Source organism: Prionailurus bengalensis, chromosome B3, assembly GCF_016509475.1.
Source record: "Prionailurus bengalensis isolate Pbe53 chromosome B3, Fcat_Pben_1.1_paternal_pri, whole genome shotgun sequence".
NCBI lineage: Eukaryota > Metazoa > Chordata > Mammalia > Carnivora > Felidae > Prionailurus > Prionailurus bengalensis.
Genome location: NC_057355.1, coordinates 62,015,476 through 62,043,394, shown reverse-complemented (window position 1 = coordinate 62,043,394; position 27,919 = coordinate 62,015,476). Strand labels below are relative to the sequence as shown.

General features: G+C 41.1%; 1 protein-coding gene across 1 annotated transcript in view; it reads left to right on the top strand.

Moving 5' to 3' along the window:
* The window catches only part of RTF1 (RTF1 homolog, Paf1/RNA polymerase II complex component), a 50,832-nt gene extending 23,427 nt beyond the window's left edge, over positions 1 to 27,405 (top strand). Inside the window, exons 3-18 of the mRNA XM_043555612.1 lie at positions 2,229 to 2,376; positions 4,798 to 5,002; positions 10,401 to 10,515; positions 11,205 to 11,316; positions 17,739 to 17,874; positions 18,363 to 18,540; positions 19,495 to 19,577; positions 20,894 to 20,981; positions 21,075 to 21,182; positions 21,770 to 21,847; positions 22,466 to 22,587; positions 22,785 to 22,842; positions 23,274 to 23,351; positions 23,812 to 23,907; positions 24,849 to 24,960; positions 25,217 to 27,405. Coding sequence (XP_043411547.1) covers positions 2,229 to 2,376; positions 4,798 to 5,002; positions 10,401 to 10,515; positions 11,205 to 11,316; positions 17,739 to 17,874; positions 18,363 to 18,540; positions 19,495 to 19,577; positions 20,894 to 20,981; positions 21,075 to 21,182; positions 21,770 to 21,847; positions 22,466 to 22,587; positions 22,785 to 22,842; positions 23,274 to 23,351; positions 23,812 to 23,907; positions 24,849 to 24,960; positions 25,217 to 25,323 — 1,824 coding nt within the window. The 3' untranslated portion in view covers positions 25,324 to 27,405. The remainder of the gene's footprint in view (positions 1 to 2,228; positions 2,377 to 4,797; positions 5,003 to 10,400; positions 10,516 to 11,204; positions 11,317 to 17,738; positions 17,875 to 18,362; positions 18,541 to 19,494; positions 19,578 to 20,893; positions 20,982 to 21,074; positions 21,183 to 21,769; positions 21,848 to 22,465; positions 22,588 to 22,784; positions 22,843 to 23,273; positions 23,352 to 23,811; positions 23,908 to 24,848; positions 24,961 to 25,216) is intronic.
* The last annotated feature ends 514 nt before the right edge of the window (positions 27,406 to 27,919 follow it).

Below are 27,919 nucleotides of genomic sequence, written 5' to 3'. Positions count from 1 at the left end.
GTTGGTTACTTAACTGATTGAACCACCCAGGTGCCCCAAGACCTAGCCACCCTTAACACATGTGTGATGTTGGTAGCTAACCTTTACCCTCTCAGCCTCTTCCTATTCTCAGTGGTAGAAGTACAAAGGGCCAAGACACTGGAAGAGGTTTCATAACCAACCAATAAATATTGACTACCTATTACGTTTGTTGTGCTATTTCTTATTACCAAAGACAGTACAAAAGGTGTTTTATGCATTATTGCCTGTAGAAAGATACATATTGTCATCATAGGAAGTTGATACATTTTAACTCAGTTAACTAAGAAATTGAACCCTTTGGCCTCTTTTGGATTCTTTCACACTGACCTAAAAATTATCTTCCTTGAGTGATTAAAATGTGAAATGGTTGAAAAGTAGGCTTCAGAGGAGAAGCATTGGGATTTCTTTCTAAATAGTGATGGAGGTGTTGAGATGTTAAAGCTTGAGAGATAAATTCACTTCTAAAGGAGAGTTGCTGTCCATTCATTTAATATATCATTCTAGAACATGTGGCTGGGTTTTTCCCCCCCTTTTCCCTTTTTCCTAACTCTTAAGTACAAAAATAAGTAGCAATTAAAATAACTAAGAGTAAATTAAAATAAAAAATCAAAAGATTAAAATCCCCTTCACAATATTTTAATCTGGCAGTGTGTGGGTTCTTAAGAATAGCTCATAAAGGGGGCACCTGGGTGGCTTAGTCAGTTGAGCATCTGACTTCGGCTCAGGTCATGATTTCACAGTTCATGAGTTCGAGGCTCACACCTGGCTCACTGCTGTCACCCTGTCAGTACAGAGCTCGCTTCTGATCCTCTATCCCTTTCTCTCTGCCCCTCCCCCACTTGCACTCTCCCCAAAATAAATAAATATTAAAAAAAAAAAAAGAATAGCTCAGAAGGAACGTTTTTCTTTCTTTCTTTTTCTTTCTTTCTTTCTTTCTTTCTTTCTTTCTTTCTTTCTTTCTTTCTTTCTTTCTTTCTTTCTTTCTTTCAAGTTTGTTTATTTTTGAGAGCGAGAGCAAGCACATGCGCTTTCAGCTCAAAGCCCAGTGCTGGTTTCTGTCTCACAAACCATGAGATCATGTCCTGAGCTGAAATCAGGAGTCCAGTGCTTAACCAGCTGAGCCACCCAGGCACCCACAGCAATATTTCTAAGATGGAAACACCATCAGAACTACCCCTCCCCCTGCCCCCCAAATACATCTCCAAAATAAATTTACTTCTGATCTTAACTGTTGTGAGGTAGGAGATTAATTTATGATTACATTATAGAAGAAGCAAAGACTTTGTTAAATAGTATATGTAGACATTTTATATTAATGCCAGATCTATTCAATGTGATGCTGGAAAGACAAGGATTATTTTTTGTAGTACATAAAGTAAAGAGGTATGGTTTAATATAACCAAATAGTATTTGTGAATTTTTAAAGTAATCACATAGTCTTTTTATAATTAAAGTGCTTGATGAAGGCAATTTTATTAGCCTTGAGGTAATTGTGTATTACCTGCCTGTTATTTGATAACACAAATTTCAAGATCCTTCTATGTAGACGTAACATCTCCTGTTGATGATACAATTTAAACATCATGTTGTAGTGTTATGTATTGAGGTTGAAAAAAGAAAAATAAACACATGTATATATATTTAACAGTCTCCTCTCTGCCTCCTTGCAGTTGGTACCAGTGCTCCCATCCATGCTAGGGATCGGCCCTTATCCTTTCTGTGCTTTGTACAGTTTTCTCCTGCTAACAAGCTTTATTCCCTGCCTTCCTGGGACCCATTCCAGAATTAAACCATCCTGTGTATAAAACCTGCACATACCAACCCCTAGCAATTACTTGCCTCTCTGCCACAGGAAGCATTAGAAGCTGTGTTTTGTACCAACTTAGTTAGTTCAGTTGATTTGCCATAAGTTTCACATCTTTGTATTTCTGTTGTGATTTAAAAAAAATAACATTACTTAAATTTTATGTTGATTATATCCATTATCTACTGTCTCTCAGAAATTACAAATTGGGAGTTCTGAAGTTTTAAAACCAGGGTTTCAAAAATCCATACCGTTCTTCATATAAAGTATATTTGTTTTGGGTCAGAAATAGTAGAGACTCTTGTAATCATTTTGATGAATATCAGAGACTCAACTCTTGACTTTTCTAGGTTTTCCCAATAAAGTGCCTGTTTCAGTTTTCCTTTTTCTTTTCTGCTTGTAGTGGACATTTGGGAGCAATAAAAATAAGAAGAAAGGAAAGGCCAGAAAAATAGAGAAGAAAGGAACCATGAAGAAACAAGCCAACAAAACTGCTTCCTCAGGCAGTTCGGATAAAGACAGTTCTGCTGAGAGTTCAGCCCCTGAGGAAGGTGAGCCAAGCAGCCCAGACCTGGGGGTGAACCCCCACTCTTGCCAGGTTGAAGCTACAGAGTCAGAAATGGGGGGGAAGGGGCCTGCATTACAGCATCGCCCCTGCCTTTTTTTTTTTTTTTTAAACGTTTATTTATTTTTGAGACAGAGAGAGACAGAGCATGAATGGGGAAGGGTCAGAGAGAGAGGGAGACACAGAATCTGAAGCAGGCTCCAGGCTCTGAGCTGTCAGCACAGAGCCCGACGCAGGGCTCAAACTCCCAGACCGCAAGATCATGACCTGAGCCAAAGTCAGATGCTTAACCGACTGAGCCACCCAGGCGCCCCTCATCGCCCCTGTCTTTATTGCAGTGGTCCATAACCTTTTCAGTGGTCATGGATCCTTTGAGAATCTGAATGAAGCAAGGAAAACAGATACAATTCCAAAGGGTTAGTGAGACTCCTGAAGCCCATCCAGGAAACCTATGAGGACTTCCTGCATTAGAGTCTCAACCCACTTTACCCTGAGTGTATTCCCCTTTCTAATGTTTTTTTATTTTTGAGAGACAGAGACAGAGCAGAGCGGGAAAGGGCAGAAAGAATGGGAGACACAGAATCCGAAGCAGGCTCCAGGCTCTGAGCTGTCTGCACAGAGCCCAGTGCGGGGCTTGAACCTACAGACAACGAGATCATGGCCTGAGCTGAAGTCAGACACAACCGACTGAGCCTCCCAGGCGCCCCTTTCATTTCTTTTCCTTTACACATGCATAGTCTGGCCAGGGAGGAAAATCCCTGAACCAGATACAAACTCCGTTTGAAAAAAAAAAAAAAAAAATGTTCTTGAGGCACCTGGGTGGCTCAGTTGGTTGAGCGTCTTACTTCAGCTCAGGTCATGATCTCACAGTCCATGAGTTCAAGCCCTGTGTCGGGTTCTGTGCTGATAGCTTAGAGCCTAGAGCCTGCTTCAGATTCTGTCTCCCTCTCTCTCTGCCCCTCCCCTGCTTTCTCTCTCTTTTTCTCTAAAAAATAAATAAAGATTAAAAAAAATTTTTTTTAATGTTCTTATTTTGAAATCAAGTCCAGAATTTTTGCTAATACTAGAATGAAAGTGAACTTATTCCAAGACTAGAATGATAAAGTTTACATTTCTTTTAAGAAATAACATGTATGTACAAACTGGCTTGTATAGAATTAGTCCAACCTGGTTTTAAGCACATGCCTGTGAAGGTTTGCTCAAATGGAGTCAAGCAGAGTTCTTATTAAATTGCTGGTTTAACTTTATACTCATTTGTAATGTATACTGCCTTTTTCCATCACCGCTTATCCTGTCAAGATCCAGTTTCATTGGGAATTCACCAGTCAGTGTCATGACTCATTAAAACACTGAATTTTTTTAATGCTAACTAATAGATGTAGAAGAAATGATAGAAGATCACTGTGTTTCAACTATCATGGTAACAATTGCTTTACTTAAGAATTGTGAGTATTAAAACCACTGGATGAAAGTTTGTTGGAGAACAAGCTGTTTACACAGTCTCAAATTATCTTCTTAACTTCAAAGGAGAAAAGGGTGCCTTTACAAAGGAAAAAATCTGGGGGATACTACCTAACCAAATAATCCAAATTACTACCACTACTAATAGAACAAACATATGTCAGGTGCTTCCTGATGAGATATTTTAAAAAGATACTTTAAAAATCACTTATGGATTATTGCCAGAAATTCGTAACCTGAATAGTTTGTTGTTGAAACCAGCCAGCCCAAGTTGGAGAACATTTGACAACAGAATCCACTTAAATTTGAATTAGTAAAAAATTAAATAAAATTTAAAATTGAGTTTTTCAATTAGTTGTACTAGCCATATTTCAATTGCTCAGTAGCCACACGTGGCTTCTGTTCAGATAGACAGTATTTTTGTTATCACCTCACAGAATTTTCTTAGATAGTTCAGGCTTATACTCTTCAAAAATTCAATGGCATATGAGGCACCTGTCTGGCTCAGTTGGTAGAGCATGTGAGTCTTGATCTTGGGGTCATGAGTTCAAGCTCCACATTGAGTGTAGAGCTCACTTTATTGAAAGGCGGGGGGTGGTGATGGGGCGCCTGGGTGGCTCAGTTGGTTAAACGTCCGACTTCAGCTCGGGTCATGATCTCGCAGTCCGTGAGTTCGAGCCCCGCGTCGGGCTCTGTGCTGACAGCTCAGAGCCTGGAGCCTGTTTCAGATTCTGTGTCTCCCTCTCTCTCTGACCCTCCCCTGTTCGTGCTCTGTCTCTCTCTGTCTCAAAAATAAAAATAAACGTTAAAAAAAATTTTATTAAAAAAAAAAAGAAAGCGGGGTGATAGTGATTATCAACACTGGGTTGCGGGGTGGGGGGGGGAGCTCCTCTGTGTGGCCCTAGTCTTCTGTAGCATAACTTAATCTTGCATTTTGGCCTTGTAGGTGAAGTGTCAGACTCTGATAGCAACAGCTCCTCCTCCAGTTCAGATTCAGACTCTTCTTCAGAAGATGAAGAGTTCCATGATGGCTATGGAGAAGACCTCATGGGTGATGAGGAAGACAGGGCCCGTCTGGAGCAGATGACAGAGAAGGAGCGAGAGCAAGAACTGTTCAACCGCATAGAGAAGAGGGAGGTGTTGAAAAAAAGGTAAGGTTGTGACTTCTTAATGATAAAATAATTCTCCAAAATTCACATTTGCCGCCCATCATCCCAGGATTCAAGACTTAGAACTTCTTATGATTTCTGAGTTACATATCTGACCATCTTTTCAGCCTGGTTTATGTATTTTTTTTTTAAAGTCTCAAACATTAAATTGCTTTTTGATAGTCAAAAGCTGCTTCGTTGTTTTCTGAATTACTTTTGCCTTATTTAAATGGTAAAAGTTCTTCCTTATCTCATAACAGAATCTCACGGTAAAAATAAACATGCTTTGGGGCGCCTGGCTGTCTCAGTCAGTGGAGCATGTGACTCTTGATCTCGGGGTTGTGAGTTCAAGCCCCATGTTGGGTGTAGAGATTACTTAAAAAAAATTTTTTTAATAAATAAATAAACGTGCTTTTTGTCTCTAGAGATAAAATTGTCCTCAGAAGTAGGAACCTTTTCTGCCTACTTAATGTCATGAAAGAAAAACAGAATTTGTTCTGATAGCAGTTAGTTCCATTTCATCTGGGAGCCTGGGTTCCCTTGTGGAGACCATATGAAGTATAGTAAGTTATCCTAAGCAAGAATGTTTGGCTTTCAGTCAGCTGCAAGTAATAGACATTTGTTTTGAGTATAAATGCTTCTGAGGTTACCTGTTTGGGAACAAACAGGACAGAAGAAACTGCTGGAATTGCCCAGATGGTTAGGGATGACTTAAAGTTGGTATTTCTTTACTGTAGAGAGCAGAGGGTCTTGTATAAGGCCATCAAAGCCCTATATTAAAATCACAAAGTAACTCGAGAGTAAGGGGTGGCTTATCTCCAGCTTGGTTTTTGTATTTTTCACCTTATATGAATGAGGCAATTGACTGAGTCAGTGCCTTTTTTTAGTGACTAGAGGAAATGTTTACAGAAATGATAAATAAGATGGAAGCTCAGAGCCATACACAGAAAATTGAGATTTTTTTTTTTTTGTAGTTCATTTGTTTAGCTATATGACAGTGCAGTGGTGTAACTCAGTAACTTTCTCCTTTTCACTTAATAAGTCTTTATGTGGATCTCATTTAATCTTAATAACGATCTTTATATGTAAACACCATTAGCATCTCATTTTATAACCAACAGCACCAGTAGTGAGATCCTATGTTCAGTAATGAGATCCTTGTTAGGTTCTTCACCTATTGTAGGGCTGCCTCTTTTAAAAATTTTTTTGTTTAAGGGTGTGTAGGTAGCATAAAAGGCTCTGTGCTGACAGCAGGGAGCCCGAGTGTGGGGCTTGAACTCATAAACTGTGAGACAATGACCCAAGCCAAACTCGGACGCTCAACAGACTGAGCCACCCAGGCGCCCCAAGAGTCTTAGAGTTTTAGATCATTGATCCGTTTTTAGATCATTTTTTTATGCGTTGTGAGGTAGGCATCCAGTTTTATTCTTTGGCATCTAGGCATCCAGTTAGTCTCAATACCACTTGAAGAGACTCTTCCTTTCCACAGTCTTGACACACTTTTCAAAAATCAGTCCTTACATATATAGGTTTATTTGTTACCTCTCAGTTCTATTCTTTTTATCTGTATGTCTGTCTTATATGGTTTTGTTTACTGTAGCCATAGCCATGTGGTCCATTTTTAACTTGGGAAGTGTGAGTCCTCCAACTTTGCTTTTCTTTTTCAAAATTGTTTTGGCTATGTGGGACCCTTTGCATTTCCATATGAAATATGTAATATCAGCTTGTCCGTTTCTGCAAAAGTGAAAAAAGCAGTTGGGATTTTCACAGTTGGGAAATTGTGTTGAATCTGTATATATATCAAATTTGGAAATGTTGCCATCCTAACAGTATTAACTCTTTCCATGAACCTGGTATCTTTCTACTTATTTAGGTATTCTTTAATTTCTTTAAACACTGTTTTACAGTTTTTGGTGTAGAAGGCTAACACTTGTTAAGTTTATTCCTAAATGTTGTATTCTTTTGGATGCTATTATAAATTGAATTGTTTTCTTTGTTTCATTTTCAGATTGCTCCTTGTAATATATAGAAATACAGTTAATTATTGTATATTGATCTTTCCCTTCCAAACTTGCTGAGATCATTTATTAGTTTTTAGTAGATTCCTTTAGGTTTTGTATACATAAGATCATGTAATCTGCAAAAAAAGATAAGTTTGGGGGCTTCTGGGTGGCTCAGTTGGTTAACGGTCCAATTTCAGCTTAGGTCATGATCTCACAGTTTGTGAGTTTCAGCCCTGAGTCAGGCTCTGTGCTGACAGCTGCGAGCCTGGAACCTGCTTTGGATTCTCTGTCACTCTGTCTCTCTGCCCCTCCCCTGCTTACACTTTCTCCCTCTCTCTCCCTCTCTATCTCTCTCTCTCTCTCAAAAATAAATATTAAGACATTAAAATTAATTTTTAAAAATAAATTTTGTTTCTTCCTTTCTAATATGAATTCCTTTTATTTTTCTTGTCCTCCTGTATCATGTTGAGGAGGAAGAGTGAGAGCATCCTTGTCTTATTCCTGATCTATGGTGGAAAGCGTTCAGTGTTTCATCAAGTGTTATATTACCTGTGGGTTTCTCATAGATGGCTTTTGTCCATTTGAAGAAGTTCCCTTCTATTCCTAGTTTGTTGAGAGTTTTTATCAAGACAGGTTGTTGGATTTTGTCAAAAATTTTTTCTGGGTCTGTTGAGATAGTTGCGAGATTTTTGTGCTTTATTAATAATCGATATATTACAATGATTGATTTTCTTATGTTGAATCAACCTTGCATATCTGGGATAAATCCCACTTGGTCATGGTATATCATCCTTTTTATAAGTTGCTGGGTTTCATTTTCTGCTGTTTTGTTGAGTTTTATGTCAGTATTCATAAGAGATATGAAGCTTTACTTTTCTTTTAATGTCATTGTCTCGTTTTGGTGTCAGGGTAATACTGGCCTCACAGAATGATTTGAGAAATGTTTCCTCTTCTTTTTTTTTTTTTAAAGAGTTTGTGAAGAATTGGTGTTAATTCTTTTTTAAATGTTTAGGAGGATTCTTCAGGGAAACCATGTGGGCATAAGCTTTTCTTTGTGGGAAGTTTTAAAATTACTATTTCAATCTCTTCTTACAGATCAGTCTAGATTTTTCTGTTTGTTTCTTGAATCAGTTTTGATGGTTTTTGGCTTTCTAGAGATTTTTCCCATTCCATCCAAATTACCTACTGTTGCCATACAGTTGTTCATAGTGTTCCCTTATGGTATCTTTTTTATTTCTGTATGGCTGATGGTGTTGTCTCTTGTTTCGTACCTGATTTTAGTAATTTGAATCTTCTGTCGTTTTATCTGAGCCAATTTAGATAAAGGTTTATCACTTTTGTTGATCTTTTCAAATAGCCAACTTCTGGTTTCATTGATTATCTCTGTTGTACTCCAATTCCATGTTTCATTAATTCCTGCCATAATCTTTATTAATTCTTTTTTTCTGCCTGGTTTACATTTAGTTTGCTCTTCTTTTTCCACTCTGTTAAGGTACAGGTTAAGTTACTGATTTGAAATCTTTCCCCTCCTCCTCCTCCTCGTTCTCCTCCTCCTCCTCCTCGTTCTCCTCCTCATCCTCATCCTCTTTCTCCTCCTCCTCTTCTTCCTCTTCAAGTAAGCTCTATACCCAACATGGGGCTTGAACTCACAGCCCTGAGGTCAGGAGTCACATGCTCTACCAATTGAGCCAGCCGGCCACCATCTTCTTTTTTTATTATTATTTTTATTATTTATTTATTTATTTATTTATTTATTTATTTTTTTAACGTTTTTTATTTATTTTTGAGACAGAGCGAGACAGAGCATGAACAGGGGAGGGGCAGAGAGAGAGGGAGACACAGAATCGGAAGCAGGCTCCAGGCTCTGAGCCATCAGCCCAGAGCCCGACGCAGACCTCGAACTCCCGGACCGCGAGATCGTGACCTGAGCTGGAGTCGGCCGCTTAACCGACTGAGCCACCCAGGCGCCCCTTTATTTATTTTTTTGAGAGAGAGCATGCGTACATACACCTGAGAGTGTATGAGTGGAGGAGGGGCAGAGGGAGAGAGAAAGAGAATCTTAAGCAGTAAATTCATTAACAGTTCTCTTTTATATTCCCTTATAAAAGTACATTAACAGCCTTGGGGCGCCTGGGTGGCGCAGTCGGTTAAGCGTCCGACTTCAGCCAGGTCACCATCTCGCGGTCCGGGAGTTCGAGCCCCGCGTCAGGCTCTGGGCTGATGGCTCAGAGCCTGGAGCCTGTTTCCGATTCTGTGTCTCCCTCTCTCTCTGCCCCTCCCCCGTTCATGCTCTGTCTCTCTCTGTCCCAAAAATAAATAAACGTTGAAAAAAAAAAATTAAAAAAAAAAAAAGTACATTAACAGCCTTAATTGTGAATGAAAAGGACATAACAAAAGAAATTTGTGTACTGTGTTAAAAATTAAGTTAAAAAATTGACGGGGTTATTTTAAAGGGTTATGGAAAGAGTTTAGTGTTTCTTATATTCCTTTATTCCTTCCATAATGTTCCTTATATTTACGTACAAAAAAATAGTTTTGTTTTATAAAAGCCTGATTTTTGTTATAGGAAAGGAGCCTAGATTACCATTTGTTAAAGACAATAGTATGTTTATTCATTATGTTTCCTGGTGTGGAGGTGGCGGTGTGGCATTTTTCCTAATGAAAGATGGAGAGTGGTGGGGTTTTTTTGCGCCCCCCCCTTTTTAAGGTTTATTTATTTTTGAGAGAGAGAGACAGACAGAGACAATCCCAAGCTGCGTTCTGCACTGTCAGCACAGAACACAATGTGGGGCCTCGAACTCACGAACTGTGACAACCAGACCTGAGCCAAAATAAGGGGGCGGACACTCAACCAAATGAGCCACCTAAGCACCCCTTGCTTTTGTTTTTGTTTAAAGATTTTATTTTTAACTAATCTCCATACTCAACATAGGGCTTGAACTTACAACCCGGAGATCAAGAGTCTCACGCTCTACTGACTGGGCCAGCCAGGCATACCAAGAATGGTGTTTTTAAGATACAGCCTTTTCCTGAACACCTTTAAAATTTGACAGTGGCTCTCTGTGGTTTCATTCTGTTTCCAGTAGGACATCATTACACTTATTCAGAAATCAACTGTTATGTGAAGGTTGAAGAAGAGCTATGTGTTACCAACAGGATACAACAGTATCCTAAATATTTTCTCTGATTTTAAGTCTATTCCAACTTAATGCTTTCAACTATGTTTGGTGTACTTAGGTTCAATATTTTTAATGTACTTATGAGGAACATTGGAGTTTTCTTGCAGGAAACCAAAAGTTTAACTCCTTCCCCCTAGGTAGTTCCTTTCTCGTATCTAATAGAAATCGGTTTTTGTGAATATTTCATTGCCATCTAAAAACCAAATACCTTTTAACCAGATTTGAAATCAGGAAAAAACTAAAAACAGCCAAAAAGAAAGAAAAGAAAGAAAAAAAGAAAAAACAAGAAGAGGAGCAGGAAAAGAAAAAGCTGACACAGATTCAAGAATCTCAGGTAGGAAATTCAGTGGTTCTTGCTTACCCAAAAAATAAACCTCTGCTTTGAGTGTGTGTGTATGTAAAAGATGGTTTTATTTTTTTTTAATGGTTTTATATAAATCAGCCTAGTTCAATTAGTGCAAAACTTGTCTTCATCTTATAGGTTCATTAATCTCTGGACATACCATTTCACCATTAGCTGTGCTGTTCAATTCCTCAGGAATTGTTTACTCAAGTCTGCGTTTAAAAAAGGAACTCACTGCTGGGTGGGCATCCCTTAAGGGAAAGTTGATAAACGGCCTGTCCCAGGTAGCCAGATTGGTTATGATGTTCACTCAGGTGTATGTCATCCTGGATTTGGTAATAAATGTAGCTGTGAAAATTAGTCGTCTCTACATTCATCACAAAAAGCTTTGTTGACAGCGTCAAAAAAAATATTAGCTGTGATCTAGGGCGTCCTTCCAGAAAGTGTTTATTCCTATAATTCTTAGGTTTTCTGATTGTCGAGCAGGTAAGACGGGGGCTGATTTTACTGCTCTATTCTCTTTTTCCACTAGGGGATGCTCTCTCCCCTTAAACAAGTTTCAGTTTCTAGAGCCAGTATAGATTCACATTGGAAAATGGAATGATTAATCGTTAGGTGTAGAGAATGTTGTCATTAGCTATTAATAAAAAGAGCCATCCTACATATTTTTCCCTTCCCAGGTAACATCCCACAACAAGGAACGGCGTTCCAAACGGGATGAGAAACTAGATAAGAAATCTCAAGCCATGGAAGAGCTAAAAGCAGAGCGAGAAAAACGAAAGAACAGAACAGGTCAGTGGGGAAAATGTTGTAATGGCTACTTTGTGTCTCTCATTGTATGATTTGACTTTTTGGTGCCCATTTTTATGTCTCCCCCTTTTAGGACACCCCCCCCTTTTTAGCTTTTTTTTTTTTTTTTTTTTTTTTTTTTTTTTTTTTTTTTTAATTTGAGAGAGAGAGAAAGAAAGAACCAGGGGGAGGGATAGAGAGAGGAGGACAGAAGATCCCAAGCAGAATCCCACTGACAACAGAGAGCTCAATGCTGGGCTCGAATTCACAAACCATGAAGTCAGGACCTGAGCGAGAGTCGGACACTTAACCTACTAAGCCACCCAGGCGCCCCCCATTTTAGCTTTTTATTATGGAAAATGCTGAACACATACAGAGAATAGTATAATGAACCTCCATGAACCCATCATCCAGCTTCAACAATCAACTCATCACCAATCTTGTTAAATCTATACTCCCCTCTTTTATTGGATTATTTTGAAGTAAATCACAGCATCATTGTATTTCACCCATAAATATTTCCATATGTGGCTTTAAAAGATAAAGACTCTTGTTTTAAGCATACTACAATATCTTTATCACATGTAAAAAATAGTAACAGTGACTCTCAGTATTCTCAATTATCTAGTCAGTGTTCAAATTTCTCAGTTGTTGTATCATTAATACGAATTTGGTTGTTTGAATCAGGATCTTAAACAAAATCCACACATTGTGATTTGTGAATATGTCCCTGAAGTCACTTAATCTGTATAGATTTTCCTATACATCTCTTTTTTTCCCCCTTGCAGCCTATTTTGAAGAAACTAGGTCATTTGTTCTATAGTTTCTCAGATGCTGGGTGCATCCCATCGGTGGTATTAAATGCATTGCTCTAATCTCTTGAATTTCCTATAATTTCTAGTTAGAAAACTGGACAAATTCAGACTTGCTCTGTTTCTGTTTTTGTTTTTTGGGGGAAGGCTAAGTTTTAGGTGGTGCTACATTCTTCCATCAGGAGACACATAATATCTGATTGTCTCTCATTTTATGATATTACCAGCTCTATCACTTAGCTTTTACCACAATAATGTGAAATGAAAGACTATTCCAAACTCGTAAGTACTCATTTGCTCCTGCTTATGCACCTGCAGTTCAGCAGAGGGTTGCCTGATGTACAAGTTAGCCTGGATTGTCTCCAGGCTGCAGGTTGGGACCAGGTCTGTTATACCTATCTGTTTTTCCTCTGACCTCGGGCACATTTTTCTCATGATGATGATACCTAGGGCACATTCTTCTCATGGTGATGGCAGAAGTGTAATAGGGGCAGGCAGAAACATGAGATGCTTCTTAAGACCTTAGACTTGGAATTGGCAGGCACAGTGTCAGGTGTGTGCATGTTTTATTGGCCAAAGCATGTCACATGACCAGGCCCATTATTAATGGCTGGGAGGACTATCAAGACATATGGCAAAGGGCATGGGTACAGAGAAGGGTGAAGAATTGGAAATAGTCGTACATTCTTTCCCCACAGCCACTGATAATCATTACCTAGCTGTTTTAATACATTATGAGTTACAAAATAATGATATTGTAATCTGTTATTCTTTCTTCATTTATTGTCTTCTTTCTTCACTTACCTCTGTAAACTTGTCATCAGCTCTTTAGTTATCATCAGGAACATTTTGTATAGGAAAGGCAGAATAAATGGTTGATTTTTCTCCCCCTTTATTTACTAGTTTTCAACAGATTGAGATAGTACCTCAGCAACTTTCAGTGGTGACCAACGAGGTTTGTTTGCTTATTTTGAATATCCTTGTGAACTAATGGATTTAAACATACTTTTGTGTATTTTAATCCATTGCAATTATTATGTATTCTCAAATTGTCCCATCTTAGGGGCATCTGGGTGGCTCAGTAGGCTGAGCATCCGACTCTTGATTTCAGCTAAGATCGTGATCTCAGGGTTGTGGAATCACGCCCCCCGTCGGGCTCCATGCTCAGCATAAGATTCTCTCTCTGTCTGTCTCTCTGTCTCTCTCTCCCTCCCTCTCCCCCCTCCTCTCCCCCACTCATGCTCCTCATGAGTGCTCATGCTACTGGATTGGTGGTGATTTCTAAGCCTTTTCAGTTCACAGAGGTTGGATCTTTTTTAAAAAATAAATTTTATCCTTGTGAGCTTCATACTGATAAGCCCATTTCAGAATCAGAAAGCAGAAGTTTGTTTTGTTTTGTTTTGTTTTGTTTATAACTGTGTTATTGAGATATAACAAAGGTGGTATACTGTTTACTCATTTAAAGTGTACCAGGCAGTGGCTTTTATTATATTCACAGAGCTGTGCAATAAAACTCCATAAACTTTACAATGTTTCATTACCCCAAAAAGAGACCTCGTATCCTTTAGCCATCACCACCCCCCAGACCTATCACTCCCCAGTCTTAGTCAACCTCTAATTGGCTTTCTGTCTCTCTAGAGTTGCCTATTGTGGACATTTCATATAATTAGAATCCTATGACATACAGTCTTTTGTGTCTGGCTTTTTTATTTGGCCTAATTTTTTCCAGATTTATTCATGTTGTAATATACATTGATTCATTAATGAATATATGCGTTTTGTTTATCCATTCACCTGTTGATGAACATTTGGGTTCTTTCCACTTTTTGACTATTAAGGATAATGCTTCTGTAAGCACTTGAGTATAAGTCATTGGGTAGACATATGTTTTCATTTCTCTTGGGTATTTACTGACGAGTAGAATTGTTGAAGCATATGGTAGCTCTGTGTTTGAGAAACTGCCAGACTCTTTTCCAAAGAGGCTTCACCATTTTGCATTCCCACCAGCAATGTATAAAGGTTCCACTTTTTCCACATCTTTACCAGGACTTGATTGTCTTTCTGAATATAAGCCATCTTAGTGGGTATAAAGTGGTACTTCAGGGGCACCTGGGTGGCTCAGTCAGCTAAGCGTCTGATTTCAGCTCCGGTCATAATGTCGATGCTTGTGAGTTCGAGCTCCACGTCAGGCTCTGTGCTGACAGCTCATAGCCTGGAGCCTGCTTTGAATTCTGTGTCTCCCTCTCTCACTGCCTCTCCCCAGCTCGCTTTCTCTCTCTTCCTCTCAAAAATAAATAAACATTAAAAAAATTTCTTGGGGGTGCCTGTGTGGCTCAGTTGGTTGAGCATCTGACTTTGGCTCAGGTCATGATCTCACAACTTGTGAGTTCAAGCTCCGTGTCAGGCGTGGAGCCTGCTTCAGATTCTGTGTCTCCTGCTCTCTCTGCCCCTTCCCCACTCGCATTTAGTCTCTCTGTCTCTCAAAAATAAATAAAACAAAAAAAATTTTTTTAATTTTTTTAATAAAAATAAAGTGGTGTTTCATGTGGTTTTGATTTGCATTTTCGTAATGATTAGTGCTTTTGAGCATCTTTTCATGCACTTATTGACCATTAGGGTATCTTTTTTTGATAAAGTGTCTGTTCAAGTCCTTTATCCATTTTTTGTTTCATTTTGTTTAGAGCATGGGCATGGGGGAGAGGCAAAAAGAATCCCAAGCAGGGTCCATGCCCAGGGCTCCATCTCACAACCTGTGAGATGATGACCTGAGCCAAAAACAAGAGATAGATGCTTAACCCACTGAGCCACCCAGGCACCCTTTTTGCCCATTTTTTAATCAAGTTCTTAGTTTTTTGTTGTAAGTTTTTCAAATGTTTTGAATATTAATCCCTTATCAGATGTATGATTTGCAAATATTTTCTTCCATTCTTTAGGTTTCTTTTCACTCTTTTTTAAAAAAAAATTTTTTTAATGTTTATTTATTTTTGAGACAGAGACAGAGCATGAATGGGGGAGGGTCAGAGAGAGAGGGAGACACAGAATCCGAAGCAGGCTCCAGGTTCTGAGCTGTCAGCACAGAGCCCGACACGGGGCTCGAACTCAAGGACCGTGAGATCATGACCTGAGCCGAAGTTGGACACTTAACCGACTGAGCCACCCAGGCGCCCCGGTTTCTTTTTATTCTTGATGGTATCCTTAAGTGGATACAGTTTTTAATTTTGATGAAGTATAATTTATCTTAAATTTTTTTCTTTTGTTGCTTGTGTTTTTGGTGTCATATCTAAGAAATCATTGCCAAATCCAAGCTCATGAAGCTTTCCCCTATGCTTTCTTCTAAGTTTTATAGTTTTAGTTCTTACATTTACCTTTGATTCACATATGGTGTAAAGTAAGGATCTAACTTCATTTTCTTTTCTTTCTGTTTTGTTTTTTTTGTTTTGTTTTTTTGGTTTTTTGGTTTTTTTGCACATGGTATATCCAATTTTCCCACCACCACTTTTCAAAAAGTATCAACCCCATTCAGTGGTTTTGACACCCTTGTCGTAAATCACTTGACCATATATGCAAGGTTTTCTTTCTGGGCTATTGCATTGATCTATATGTCTGTCTTTTGAATGCATTTTAAAGTTACCTGTTACAGTTCCATATTTGTGTGATTGTGCTATCAGTTGAATACTGTATTTCATTTTGCTCGTGATATGTAGAGGTAACTTTTTATTATTTTGTTCCATGATTACATGAAATACAAGGTTCTAGGGGCACCTATCTGGCTCAGTCAGTAGAGCATGGCTCTTGATCTCAGGGTTGTGAGTTCATGCTCCATGTTGGGTGTAGAGCTTACTTTAAAAAAAAAAAAAGTGGGAGGTGCCTGGGTGGCTCAGTTGGTTGAGTGTCCTACTCTTGATTTCTCCTCAGGTCATGATCCCAGGGTCATGGGATTGAGTCCCACTTCGGACTCCACACTAAGTATGGAGCCTGCTTAAGATTCTCTCTCTCTCCCTCTGTCCCACTTCCCACTCACGTGCATGCTATCTCTCTAAAAAAATTTTGAAAGAAGGAAAGAAATACAAGGTTCCAAATCAAAGCCTCAAAGTTACTAAACAAGGTATATTCAAAGAAGTTTAACATCTATACCTTTCTGTTTCACCCTTGGCCTCCCTTCTGTAACAGGCAACCACTTAAAAAATTTTTTTTACATTCTTCCTTTTTTTTTTTTTAAATAAAAGAACACAGATTCACCTTCCATCTTAATGGTAGCTCACCATACATACTTTCCTCTACCTTGCTGTTTTCACTTAACTATAGATCTTAGAGGTTATTCCTTAGTTTTTATGTCACACGTGTGTTTGGTAGACTACCTGTTTTGTTTTGTTTTGTTTTGTTTTGTTTTGTTTTGTTTTTGAAAGTTCTTTTCCTTCTGTTTCAGGTCACTTTTCTTTTTTTCATGTTTTAATGATTTTTTGAGAGAGTGAGTACAAGCGGGGGAGGGGCAGAGAGAGGGAGAGAGAGGAGGACAGAGCATCCTCAGCAGGCCCAGAGCCCAACTTGGGGCTCGAACTCACAAAATGTGAGATCATGACCTGAACTGAAGTCAGATACTCAACCGGCTGAGCCACCCAGGTGCCCTGTTTTGCTTTTTTCAAGTTTTATTTCAGTAATCTCTGCACCCAACATGGGGCTCAAACTAATGACCCTGAGAACAAGAGTCTCATGTTCCTCTGACTCAGCCAGCCAGGCACCCCTAGACTACCTATTTTTATAAATAGAATTTTACTGGAAAGCAGCAGTGCCCATTTGTTTCATAATTGTTTGTAGCTGCTTTTTTTTTTTTTTTTTAATGTTCGTTTATTTTTGAGAGAGAGTGTGCAAACGAGGGAGGGGCAGAGAGAGAAGGAGATAGAAAGAAGACTTGAAGCAGGCTCTGGGCTGACAACAGTGAGCCCAGTGCAGGGCTGTAACTCAAACCATGAGATCACGACCTGAGCTGAAGTTGGCGCTCAACTGACTGAACCACCCAGGCACTCCGTCTATAGCTGGTTTTTATCTACAGCTGCAAAGTTGAGTAGTTGAAATAATGACCACATGAAGCACAAACCTAAAGTATCTACTGTCTGCCCCTCCAAAAAATATTTTCTGACTCAGGATTTAGTGTGATGGCTTGTTCCTTTTTTATAGCTGCATAGTGGTCCATTTGGGTGGCTGTACTAGAGGTGATTCAGCCATTCCCCTGTGCAGACATTTGGGTTGTTACAAAAGACCACTTTAAATTGAAAGTAAAGTTTTTCTCCAAGACCCTCTAAAGACATCATAAAATTTTTCCCCATCTTTCTTGCCCATCTTTAGGTGTCTTGAGTGTAATAACAGACACCTGTGCATAGAGTTGGTGACGCTTTCTGCCCACTTAGCAACAAGCATCCAGCCCCTTTTTTTGTCTGTTGACGCTTGTGCCTGAATGATTTAACTCTAGTTTAACTCGCCTCTGTATATAACCCAAGTAATCACAGTGCAGTCCACAGAGGACAGGGCTCCATGTCCCAGTTCTTTTTCAGGTATGAAAGATGTTTCAGTTTCTTATTGAGAGAACATGGGTAAACATTTCCCCTTTGATTTTAGCCGAGCTCCTCGCTAAAAAACAGCCATTAAAAACCAGTGAGGTGTACTCTGATGATGAGGAAGAGGAAGAGGATGACAAGTCCAGTGAAAAGTCAGACCGCTCATCCAGAACATCGTCATCTGATGAAGAAGAGGAGTAAGCTGTGTATATTTTGGTCTAGTAGTCAGGATTAGGTGGGTTCTTTGGGAAGAAGCTTAGTGTAGTTTCCAAAATCGTCTTGTTTGGATGGTGAACTTTGATTTGGTTTAGCACCCTCAATTGCAGAGCTGAGTTCCCCAAAAAATATGCTCCTGCCTTTGGCTCTTAGCTAACTGCACCCCTGGACATTTTGTCTGGGCCTGGCAGGTAGGAACTGACTTCATGTCATCCTCAGACCGTCTTGGAGCTTCCATTTGTTTTCTTATTCTGATAGGTTATCTGGGATGACCACGTCATTGAAGACAGTTCACAGTACCATTAGAAACAGGATTCTATTACCACTCTTTCCTGTTGCTTCATTTATTTCTTCGGTGGTTAATCACATGTACTTTGGTCAAGTCAAGTCTTAAGAAACTGGTAGTATTTATGTATCTTGATCTGTTTTTATGAGGAACACTTTTCTCAGTGTCCTTTATTCCTCACAGGAAAGAAGAGATCCCTCCCAAATCACAACCCGTCTCCTTACCCGAGGAATTGAATCGGGTTCGATTATCACGGCATAAGCTGGAACGTTGGTGTCACATGCCCTTCTTTGCTAAAACTGTCACAGGATGTTTTGTACGGATTGGCATTGGAAACCACAACAGCAAACCAGTTTACCGGGTTGGTGTTTCTTTCCTGGACAATTGTCCGTGTTTTAAATATAATGATTCTCGACTGGAATAGGAGCTGCTGAATGACACAGATCTGTCACTTTTCTGCCACCATTTGATGGGAAAATAGACTCTAATTGAGACGCCCATAGAATAATGACAGTCTGAGGTGACCAGAGATCCTCCATGAACTATAGACGGTCTTTGGAGCCCAAAGGTGGGGGGGGGGTTGGATTTAGAATAATTTTATTTCCCTTCCATATAAAAGCAAGAAGGGAAACAGCAAGAAGGGAGTATTCATTGGTTGTTACATAATCTGGAAGCTTTGTTCATTTGAAAAATAAATAAAAATTTCCATGTTACATACCAAGAGACTTCTGAAACAGAATTATATTGAGGTTTAAAAACAAAAACACAAAAAAACCACCCTCTGACCTAATGGAGGTGGTTTTGTGAGTTCTGGCACTGCTTCTGTGATCTGGATGGCTGGAACATAGCTGTTTGATGTTTTTTCTTTTTGTTTTTGTTTGTTTTATCCTGGGTTGTATGGTTTTAATATGTGTTTACCTCCTTCTGTGAGGACCAGCAGCCATGCCACATCCCGGAAAGCTTGACAAACAGAAACTGACCTCCATGGTCTTCATGTTTGATTGATAACACTGACCTCTGAAATCCCAAGTGTATCCCCTTAGTAAGGGAGGACTGGGTCAGAGGGGAAGCTCCTAATGGGCCCTGCCAGGCTAACCACCTCCTCTCCTGGCGCTCACTCACTCTGTGCATGGGGTGCCTGGTGCTTGGCCATCTGGGTTGTAAACCTGAGGAAGGTGCCCAGAACGTCTGGCAGCTGTGGGCTTCTCTTAGTGCAGGGTCACTCTTTGTAGTTAGGTCAGGAGAGCCAGAGAGAGTGGTGTGGAGAGCTCTGAAAGAGTCTGTTTTTAACTGGTGTCTCTGTCCTTTCACTTAGGTGGCTGAGATCACGGGTGTTGTGGAAACCGCCAAGGTCTACCAGCTTGGTGGCACCAGAACAAACAAAGGGCTACAGCTACGGTAGGGGAGGTGCGGCGGCGGCAGCCTCAGCACAGGCACTGCCTGTTGGAGCTGTTGTTCTCTCCCAGTGTGATGTTTCTTGTTACAGTAAATTTCTGTTGTGCCCAGTGGGGACTTAGAGGGGAAACTTATATTCTGCCTTTGCCCGTAGGGAAAGGTAGGGTGTCTCCCTCTCACAGGGGAGATCCGGGACAAGACGTGGTGGGACATAGAGAAGGAAAATGTCAAGCTCCCCTCATCCCAGAGCCCTGCAGGCATTTCCTTGGTGACCGTGGTCAGGAGGCTTGCTTCTGTTTCTGGCTGTCACTAACCTCATCTTCTGACAAGTCAAGCCACCTTTCATTACTTCGTTTCTCTTAAGTAACGTATTTACTGAGTGCTTGCTATCCGCCACTGTTCTGGGCATCAGGATAGAGGCAGAAACAAAGTAAAAACATGAAAATCCCTGCCCTCTTAGAGCCTGAAAATTCTAGAGACCCTATATGAAAAGGAATAGAAGTATTTTGCCAGGATCACTGAAAATAACAGATAATAGACCCAGCTGTAGCATGGCCTAATTTGGTCTCTGTGGTCTCCATTCTCTTCTCCTGGCACTGTCATCTTTCTTGGTCTTCTTGAAAAGGGCCAGTTGGGGGGCACCTGAGCAGCTCAGTCGGTTAAGTATCGGACTTCAGCTGAGGTCATGATCTTAGAGTTTGTGAGTTCGAGCCCCGTGTCGGTCTCTGTGCTGTCAGCTCAGAGCCTGGAGCCTACTTCAGATTCTGTGTCTCCCTCTCTCTCTGCCTCTCTCCCACTCTCACTCTGTCTCTCTCTCAAAAAAAAATAAGTAAACATTAAAAAAAAATTTTTTTTAAAGCAGTTTCTTTCTAAGGAATGGAATTTCCTTGTCATTCAAATATCTACATAGTATTTCATATTCTCGCTGCCAGTTGATTGTAACATTTTATTATAAATGGACTTTTGAAGCACTAGCCAAGTCGTTTTGTTGTTGTTGTTTTTTTCCAGTGGTAGCTGTGATTCTTTATCCTGGCTGCCCATTAAACAGCCTGGGAGGTATTGTTTGTTTAATTTCATTGCCTGGTTCCTACTCCCAGAGATTCTGATTCACTTGAGCTAGAGTGATGCTTTGGCATTAGAGTTTTTAGATCTTCCTAGATGATTAGATGATTGGAATTTCTAGATCTTCCTAGATGATTCTAAAGGGCAGATAGGATTGAGAACCACAGAGATAGGTGGTTCACAGTCTGGTAGGGTTGTTTTGCTGGTACTGCAGTTAACATACCCATTCTTGGAGATGCTTTCTCTTTTTTATGTAGGCATGGCAATGACCAACGAGTGTTCCGCCTAGAGTTTGTCTCAAACCAGGAATTCACTGAAAGTGAATTCATGAAGTGGAAAGAGGCGGTAAGTGGATAGATAGCACCTACCAATTTTTCATGAAGACCCTGAGAAAGTCTCTAAAATCCCTTAATAAGCTTTTATCATGTTTTGGTCTAGATGTTCTCTGCTGGCATGCAGTTGCCCACTCTAGATGAAATCAATAAGAAGGAATTGTCTATTAAAGAAGCTCTTAATTATAAATTCAATGATCAGGACATTGAAGAGGTAAGAAACCTGGTACCCCAGAGATTGGAGGTAGTGTTAGAGAAGTTCATGTGTTAGAGAAGTTCATGACTTTCTTTTCTTTCCCTATATCTTGATATGTTTAACTCTGCATAAGGATTGCATAAGGATGAGAGAATATTGATATTACTACTTTATTTATAATTCATTAAGATTTTCTCTATACGCTCTCATTTGAAATCCTAGAGTAAAGACGTGTATTTAGAGTTCAAGGATCTGTATTCTGCTAGGCTTGGTCCTTCATGAGTTTCCTTTCTCCAAAACATTTTGGTAAAATTCTTTGATCTCTGTTCTCTTGGACAGTGGCTAGCCTTACAGTACCAGGTCCCTGGGCTGCTGCTGTTTATTGGTGCATGTTCCTTCAGACTGTCCCAGAAGAATCTCCGTGACCCTGGAAGCAGCATAGTATCCCTTGGAATGAACTCGCTTTCTCTCTCTGGGGCATGACACTGCTGTAGGAAGAGCAGCCCCCTCTTAACTAGCTGCTTGCCTCCAAAATGGGCTCATTTAGCCTGTCTACAAAACTAGTTTAGGAATACCTCACTGCTGGTATCTCCTCTCTGGTACAGATTGTAAAAGAGAAAGAAAGGTTCAGGAAAGCTCCACCCAACTATGCTATGAAGAAGACTCAGCTGCTAAAGGAAAAGGTGAGGACTTGCATTTGAACCTCTTTCCTCATCCTGAAAGGTGTAGAAATCAGACTTGTTCATCCTCTGCTAAGTTAGTGGTGGCAGGATTGGGGGGAAATGCTGGGCTCCAGCATAAGCAACACAGGGCTTTCCAGGCAGTGAGGCAGCATCCCTTGGCCATTTTCCTTTCTATAAATTGAAATTGATTGTGTCTGTTCTGTTCCCCTTACTTTCTAGAAAGTCCCTTTAGTTTCGTAATAAGACAGAACCCAGGGTAATATCAGCACTGGGTCTGAACAAATGATACTGCCAAACCCAGCTGAGGTGGGTGGCTTTCCATTCTTCACATCACGATGGGGTGAGCCTTGTTAGGGTGAGTCAGCCCCATGGGGCCTGGGTTCCAAGGTTAATGTTAGATATCGCTGCAACCGGGGGCCCAGAGCCAGATAGCTATATGACAAGGTGTTACTACTGTAATAAGAATTATACCTTGCATTTGTAAAGTTTGTTTTCAGCGTTCTTTCATATCTCCTGTCATTTGTTCACTGCGTGAGATGTCTTGCCTGTGCTGAAAGTAAGGGGATACTTGTTACAGAGCCAGTCATAGCCAAAAACTCACACTTCTCTCTTGTGCAGGCCATGGCTGAGGACCTGGGGGATCAGGACAAGGCCAAACAAATCCAAGACCAGCTGAATGAGCTAGAGGAACGGGCAGAGGCCCTGGACCGCCAGCGGACCAAGAACATATCTGCCATCAGGTGTGTTACAGATCTGTTTTGGTTGGGCTCCTATCCCGGACCCACAGACCTTGCCACAGTTATCAGGTGAGCCCGTCGTGGCCTTGCACATGCTGTGCTTGCACTGGCTGGATGAGGCTCCGGGGTCAGGGGTCAGGGCTCAGTGGTTCCCTCCCTCCTTCCCCAACCGACTGACTCACCCTTTTACTCACCCACAGTTACATCAACCAGCGGAACCGGGAGTGGAACATCGTAGAGTCTGAGAAGGCCCTTGTGGTGAGTAAACAACTTTATATGGATCACTGAAGACCATTTTAATTAATAAAATGATATGAAATCTTCTATACATCTTGCTCCAGTTAATTTTTTTAATTATTGAAGTAACACGTACTCTTCACATCCACGTGTTTGTGGGCACACATAGACCCATAAGACGTATTGATTTATAGTGAAAAGCAGCAGTCTTCTGCCCTTCTTATCCCTCCCCATCCCATAGATTCTGCTCCACAGGTGTTCGTCTTTCTCGGTTTCCAGTTTTGTTCTTTTGTTGTTGCTCCCATATCTGGTCTGGTGTTCCTGAAGAGAAGAGGATGATACATGACTTTGACTCTTTTAAGCTCTCGCAAAGACTATTACGTATGTGTAAGCTAGGATACGTGAAGGCGGGGAAAGAGACGCAGTTCTGTAACGCATGCTCTCTGTTTCAGGCTGAAAGTCACAACATGAAAAACCAACAGATGGATCCCTTTACCAGGCGGCAGTGCAAACCTACCATCGTTTCTAATGTGAGTGCCTAAAGAGGACGGTTTTAGTCAGGACCTAGATTCTAGGACATAAAATGAATTCCATTAGGAGATTAATAAGGAAGTTAAAAATAATGTTGTCTTAGTGGGATTTGCTTGCCTCAAACTCTTGGGTCTGGCTATCTCTTTTTTTTTTTTTTTTTATCTTGCTATAGGACATATAGGTAGTGAAAACCTGGCATGGATTTGTAGAAACGTCTGGACTAACCCCTCCTTTGGCAGGGTGGGTTTACCAATGTGGCAGACGTTAGGAATGTGTGGGCTGGGCCACCTAGAGCCAGGCTGGCCTGGGCTGGGCTTCAAAGCTTTTAATTGCCTCTTTTTTGCTGCCTTGAGGAAAACCCCACTGAGCTGCTGATGGGTCCACTGTGGTGCTTGTGATGTTGGCGGGTAGGACTGTGTGAGCGTTAAATCTCTAAAATAACTTGATTTTCTCTCTCAGTCCAGAGACCCGGCTGTTCAAGCTGCCATATTGGCCCAGTTGAATGCAAAATACGGTTCTGGAGTGTTACCAGATGCTCCAAAGGAAATGAGCAAGGCAAGTGCAGCACTGTCCTGTGGCCTAGACGCTTGGCTTCATTGGGGCGATCTCTCCCACCTGGAGGAACATAGCCTTTCATTTGCAGCCCTTTCCCCGTCCTGATTGTTTACAAATATAATAAACAGCTACTGAATTATAGCCAGACAACCTAAGTGCTAAACCCAACACCACTACTTAACTGAAGCCTTGATTACAGCTTTAGGCAACTGACATCTAGCCCTCTGAGCCACATTTTCTCCTATGTAAAATGGGGATAATACTCTATATCCTGCTGCTCCGCAGGGTACTAGGAGGAACTGATGACACGTAAGCATCAGACCGTTGTAAAGGTGAAAGCTCTTTGAAAACTGAATGTCAGGGGCACCTGGATGGCTCAGTTGGTTAAGCGTCCAAGTCTTGGTTTCGGCTCAGATCATGATGTAATGGTTCATGAGTTCAAGCCCTGAGTTGGGCTCCAGGCTCATAGTGTGGAGCCTGCTTGGGATTCTTTCTCTCCCTCTCTCTCTCTGCCCCCCTCACACTGGCTCGCTCTCTCAAAATAAATAAACTTTAAAGAAATTTAAAAAAATAAAAAGAAAACTAGAATGTTAAGTAGAGAAACTGCCAATTTAGAAGCAGATTTTTGCCTAAGTTAGGTCTTTTCCTGTGGAGTCCACACTGTCCCAGGAATTCCTGAAACCTTGGGTCAGAAAGTAACTTATTGTCTTAAGCCCACCCTTTCTGCCCCACACCACAGACATGAGCCTTCCCTCTCCTCTTTCAGGCTTCAGAAAAGAAACCACCTTAATGGCCTCTCCTGTCCTCCTTCTGAGGGAAGGAATCAGAAAAGGGCCTTAGCTTTCTTTTTTTTTTTTTTTTTTTTACTATTAGTGACCGCTGCTGCTTGAAGTCCTCTTGTATTTATGCTTTTATAGTTAGTTTTTCTCTTCACATTGCAGGGTCAGGGAAAGGATAAAGATTTGAATTCTAAGTCAGCCAGTGACCTCTCAGAAGATTTGTTCAAAGTACATGATTTCGATGTGAAGATTGATTTACAAGTTCCCAGCTCAGGTAGGTACAGGTGGGGGGAGTGGTGATGGCTGAGGACCAGATGGCAACATGGCTCTCTCGGTCAGTGGGGAGGCCTGATTTTAGGGAAGAAGTGCAGGTGTCTGCTCATCATTATTTATAGAGGCCAGAGTAAGCGGGGCTGTGGGCATGTTTTGAGAGGGAGCAGGGACAGTCAACCCGACTGGAAGGAGTGAAGCAGGAGACTCAAAGGACTTCGTAGGCGCCTCAGATGCCAATTTGCTCTTCTTTCCCACAGAGTCAAAGGCTTTGGCCATCACCTCCAAGGCTCCACCAGCCAAAGATGGGGCTCCAAGGAGATCTCTAAACTTGGAAGACTACAAAAAACGGCGAGGGCTTATTTGAGCACACCCAGCCTGCTGCTTCTGACCCTGCATGCCCCATCACAGTGTCCCACCTTTCCTCTTTTCCTTTGATTTGCCCTCTTTGGGCTGGAGCAGCAGTAGAACTGGGAAGAGACTCTAAACTGCCAGTCATCTGTAATATAAACCATTTGCTGTATAGACCTCCCTTGTCTGCACCATCTCCCACCAACCCCCCAGGCCTCTCACCCAGTGTGGGCCTGGGCTCTCTTGGGTTTTATCCATGTCTTTAGATTTGTGTTTGCCTTTTTTTTTTTTTTTTTTTTTTAAAAAAAAAAAACCAGCACAGTTCATTGGCCACTCTGCACACATTCAGTATTAGCGTGGAGCTGGGATTCTTGCTGTAGCCCCTGGGGGCGACAGCAGCAGCACTGGGCGGCCTCCTCCGCGGGCTGCCTTGGACCCAACCATTGAACATTTGGCACCGGACACTTGTGGAGGGAGTGGGGACTGGGCACCTGCAGCCCTCCTCCCTCTCTCCTCATCTTTCTCTTCTTCCCATCTCTGCAGAAGAGAGGTTTTCAAATCCAATTTAGTTTCCAAAAAGTGTACATTTGTGGGGAGGGAGGGGGGGGGATGTTTGAGAGAGAGAGAGTGTGTGTGTGTGTGTGTGTGTGTGTGTGTACGTACGTACGTGTGTGTTTGTGTGTGTCTGTAAGTGCGTGGATTTTTTTATCATTTTTTTAAAATGCAGTACTCTTTGTATCGGTCTGTCCTGGGTCTATAGCTGTTTCAGATTTTTTTCAGCTGTACATGAGCATCTGAAACTGCAAGAAAGAAACTCATTAAATGTGATTCTTCTTACTAAACAGGCCTGACTGCTGTAGCTGTGTAACATACCCTCCCCCACATCCTCTCCCCGCCCCCCACCTCCCCCACCTCAGAGAAAACACCCCAGTTTGCCCCCTGCCCTGTAGGCTGTGTCCTGGCAGGTGGGAGGGAAGCCCACGGCCAGGTAGCAGAGAAGGCAGTGCAGGTGTCTTGCTCAACCCATGGGTACAGCCTACAGCTTCTCGGCTGAACATAGAGTGTCTTTTTCCCACCCCATGTTCTTGTCTCTTCCTAGTGATTCTGTTTTGCTCTTTCGGAAAGAATAATGTTTTGTTTTTTAAGAGAAAGTATTCAACGTGAATGTGGAGAGAACGAACACAAAAAGATTTAGGTTGCAAATGTTACAAGCATGTGCAGTTTTGTGTGTGTGTATACATATATATATGGTAAGCATATATATTGTTGTGCAGCTAGGGTGAGGCCAGCAAAGAAGTGTGTATGTCTTTATGAAATGTTTGAAAAGAGATAAGCTGACTGCTTGATAATCATTCTCAGGTGTAAAGCTCCAAGTGTAAATAAAAGTGGCATTTAACAAATCTTTTCAGAACAAAGTACAGCTGACTATATATACCAAGAACTAAGCTAAAGAAACAGCTGAGAGCTGCTGAGTCCCACAAGAGGGAGAGGAATTTAGAAGCTCTGCTTTGTACTTCATCACCCTACTTTTCTGTAAGGAAGTGGGATGATGGGAAATCATGGACTTACGTTGTATTTAAACATACAAAATGAACTTGGTGACTCTTCTGGGTTTAGTAGAGCCTCGGTGTTGCTTTAACTTAGTTTACACTTTTTTTATTTTAAAAAAACAGCAATGGATGGTTTTTTAAAAGTATTGTGACTGTAAAATTGGTAAACTGTGACTGTAACATAGCTCTGTGGTAGCTGTGACGCAGTTCGGTTGGGCTAAGGTGGGCAATGGACTCATTAAAATCATATATACTTGAATAGTCCATTGACCGAAACCCTTTATAGACTGTTGTGTAAATGTGGAATCACAGACTGCTAAACATTGCCCAGACTCCAGCAGAGCCCTGGAAGCTGCTGGGACCTCTCCTATCATGACAAACCTGGACTGTTTTTTCTTTCTGGTTTTAAAAGACATGAAATTATAGAATCCATATAATTTGCTGGAGTCATTCTGATCCACCATGTAGATCTGTATTTAGTATCATTTGGATTTGGAGAAGTGTCGATTACATTATGGCTGTGTAATAAAATTTTTATTAAAACTGCATCACACTGTAGCCACTTTGCCACTACCTCCCCACACACAGCTGCCAAATGTTTCGTTCTGAGATGCCAAAACACAGCGAGGAGAGAAGCCAACCAACTTATCACCTGAGTCGTCTCCTTGGTGATTGGAATCAGGACTGAGAATTTGTCTCCAATCTCCACTGAGGCAGGGCCTCTGAACCAAGATCTTGACCAGGCAGAAGATGTTGGCTTTATCACACACCCCTCCTCCACAGCCCCCACACCCCCACCCCCAGCTGGGCTTCTTGGCTGTTCACTTGAGGTATTTCTTACGCTGGGGAGTTGCTGCCATGGCTCCCTACTCCACACCTCCCCCACTCCATGTGGTTTCAATGTTGAAGGGTGCGGCACCTAAGGCTGTTTAACACATTTTTCACTTCCTTCCAAGAGGCAAAAAGGCCAATGTCCATATGCCTGGCTCATGATGTATAGGTCTGTTTGTCTGTCTTGCTTCTGACAGGTGCAGGGAAAGTCTGCCTGCAACTTCCCTTCAG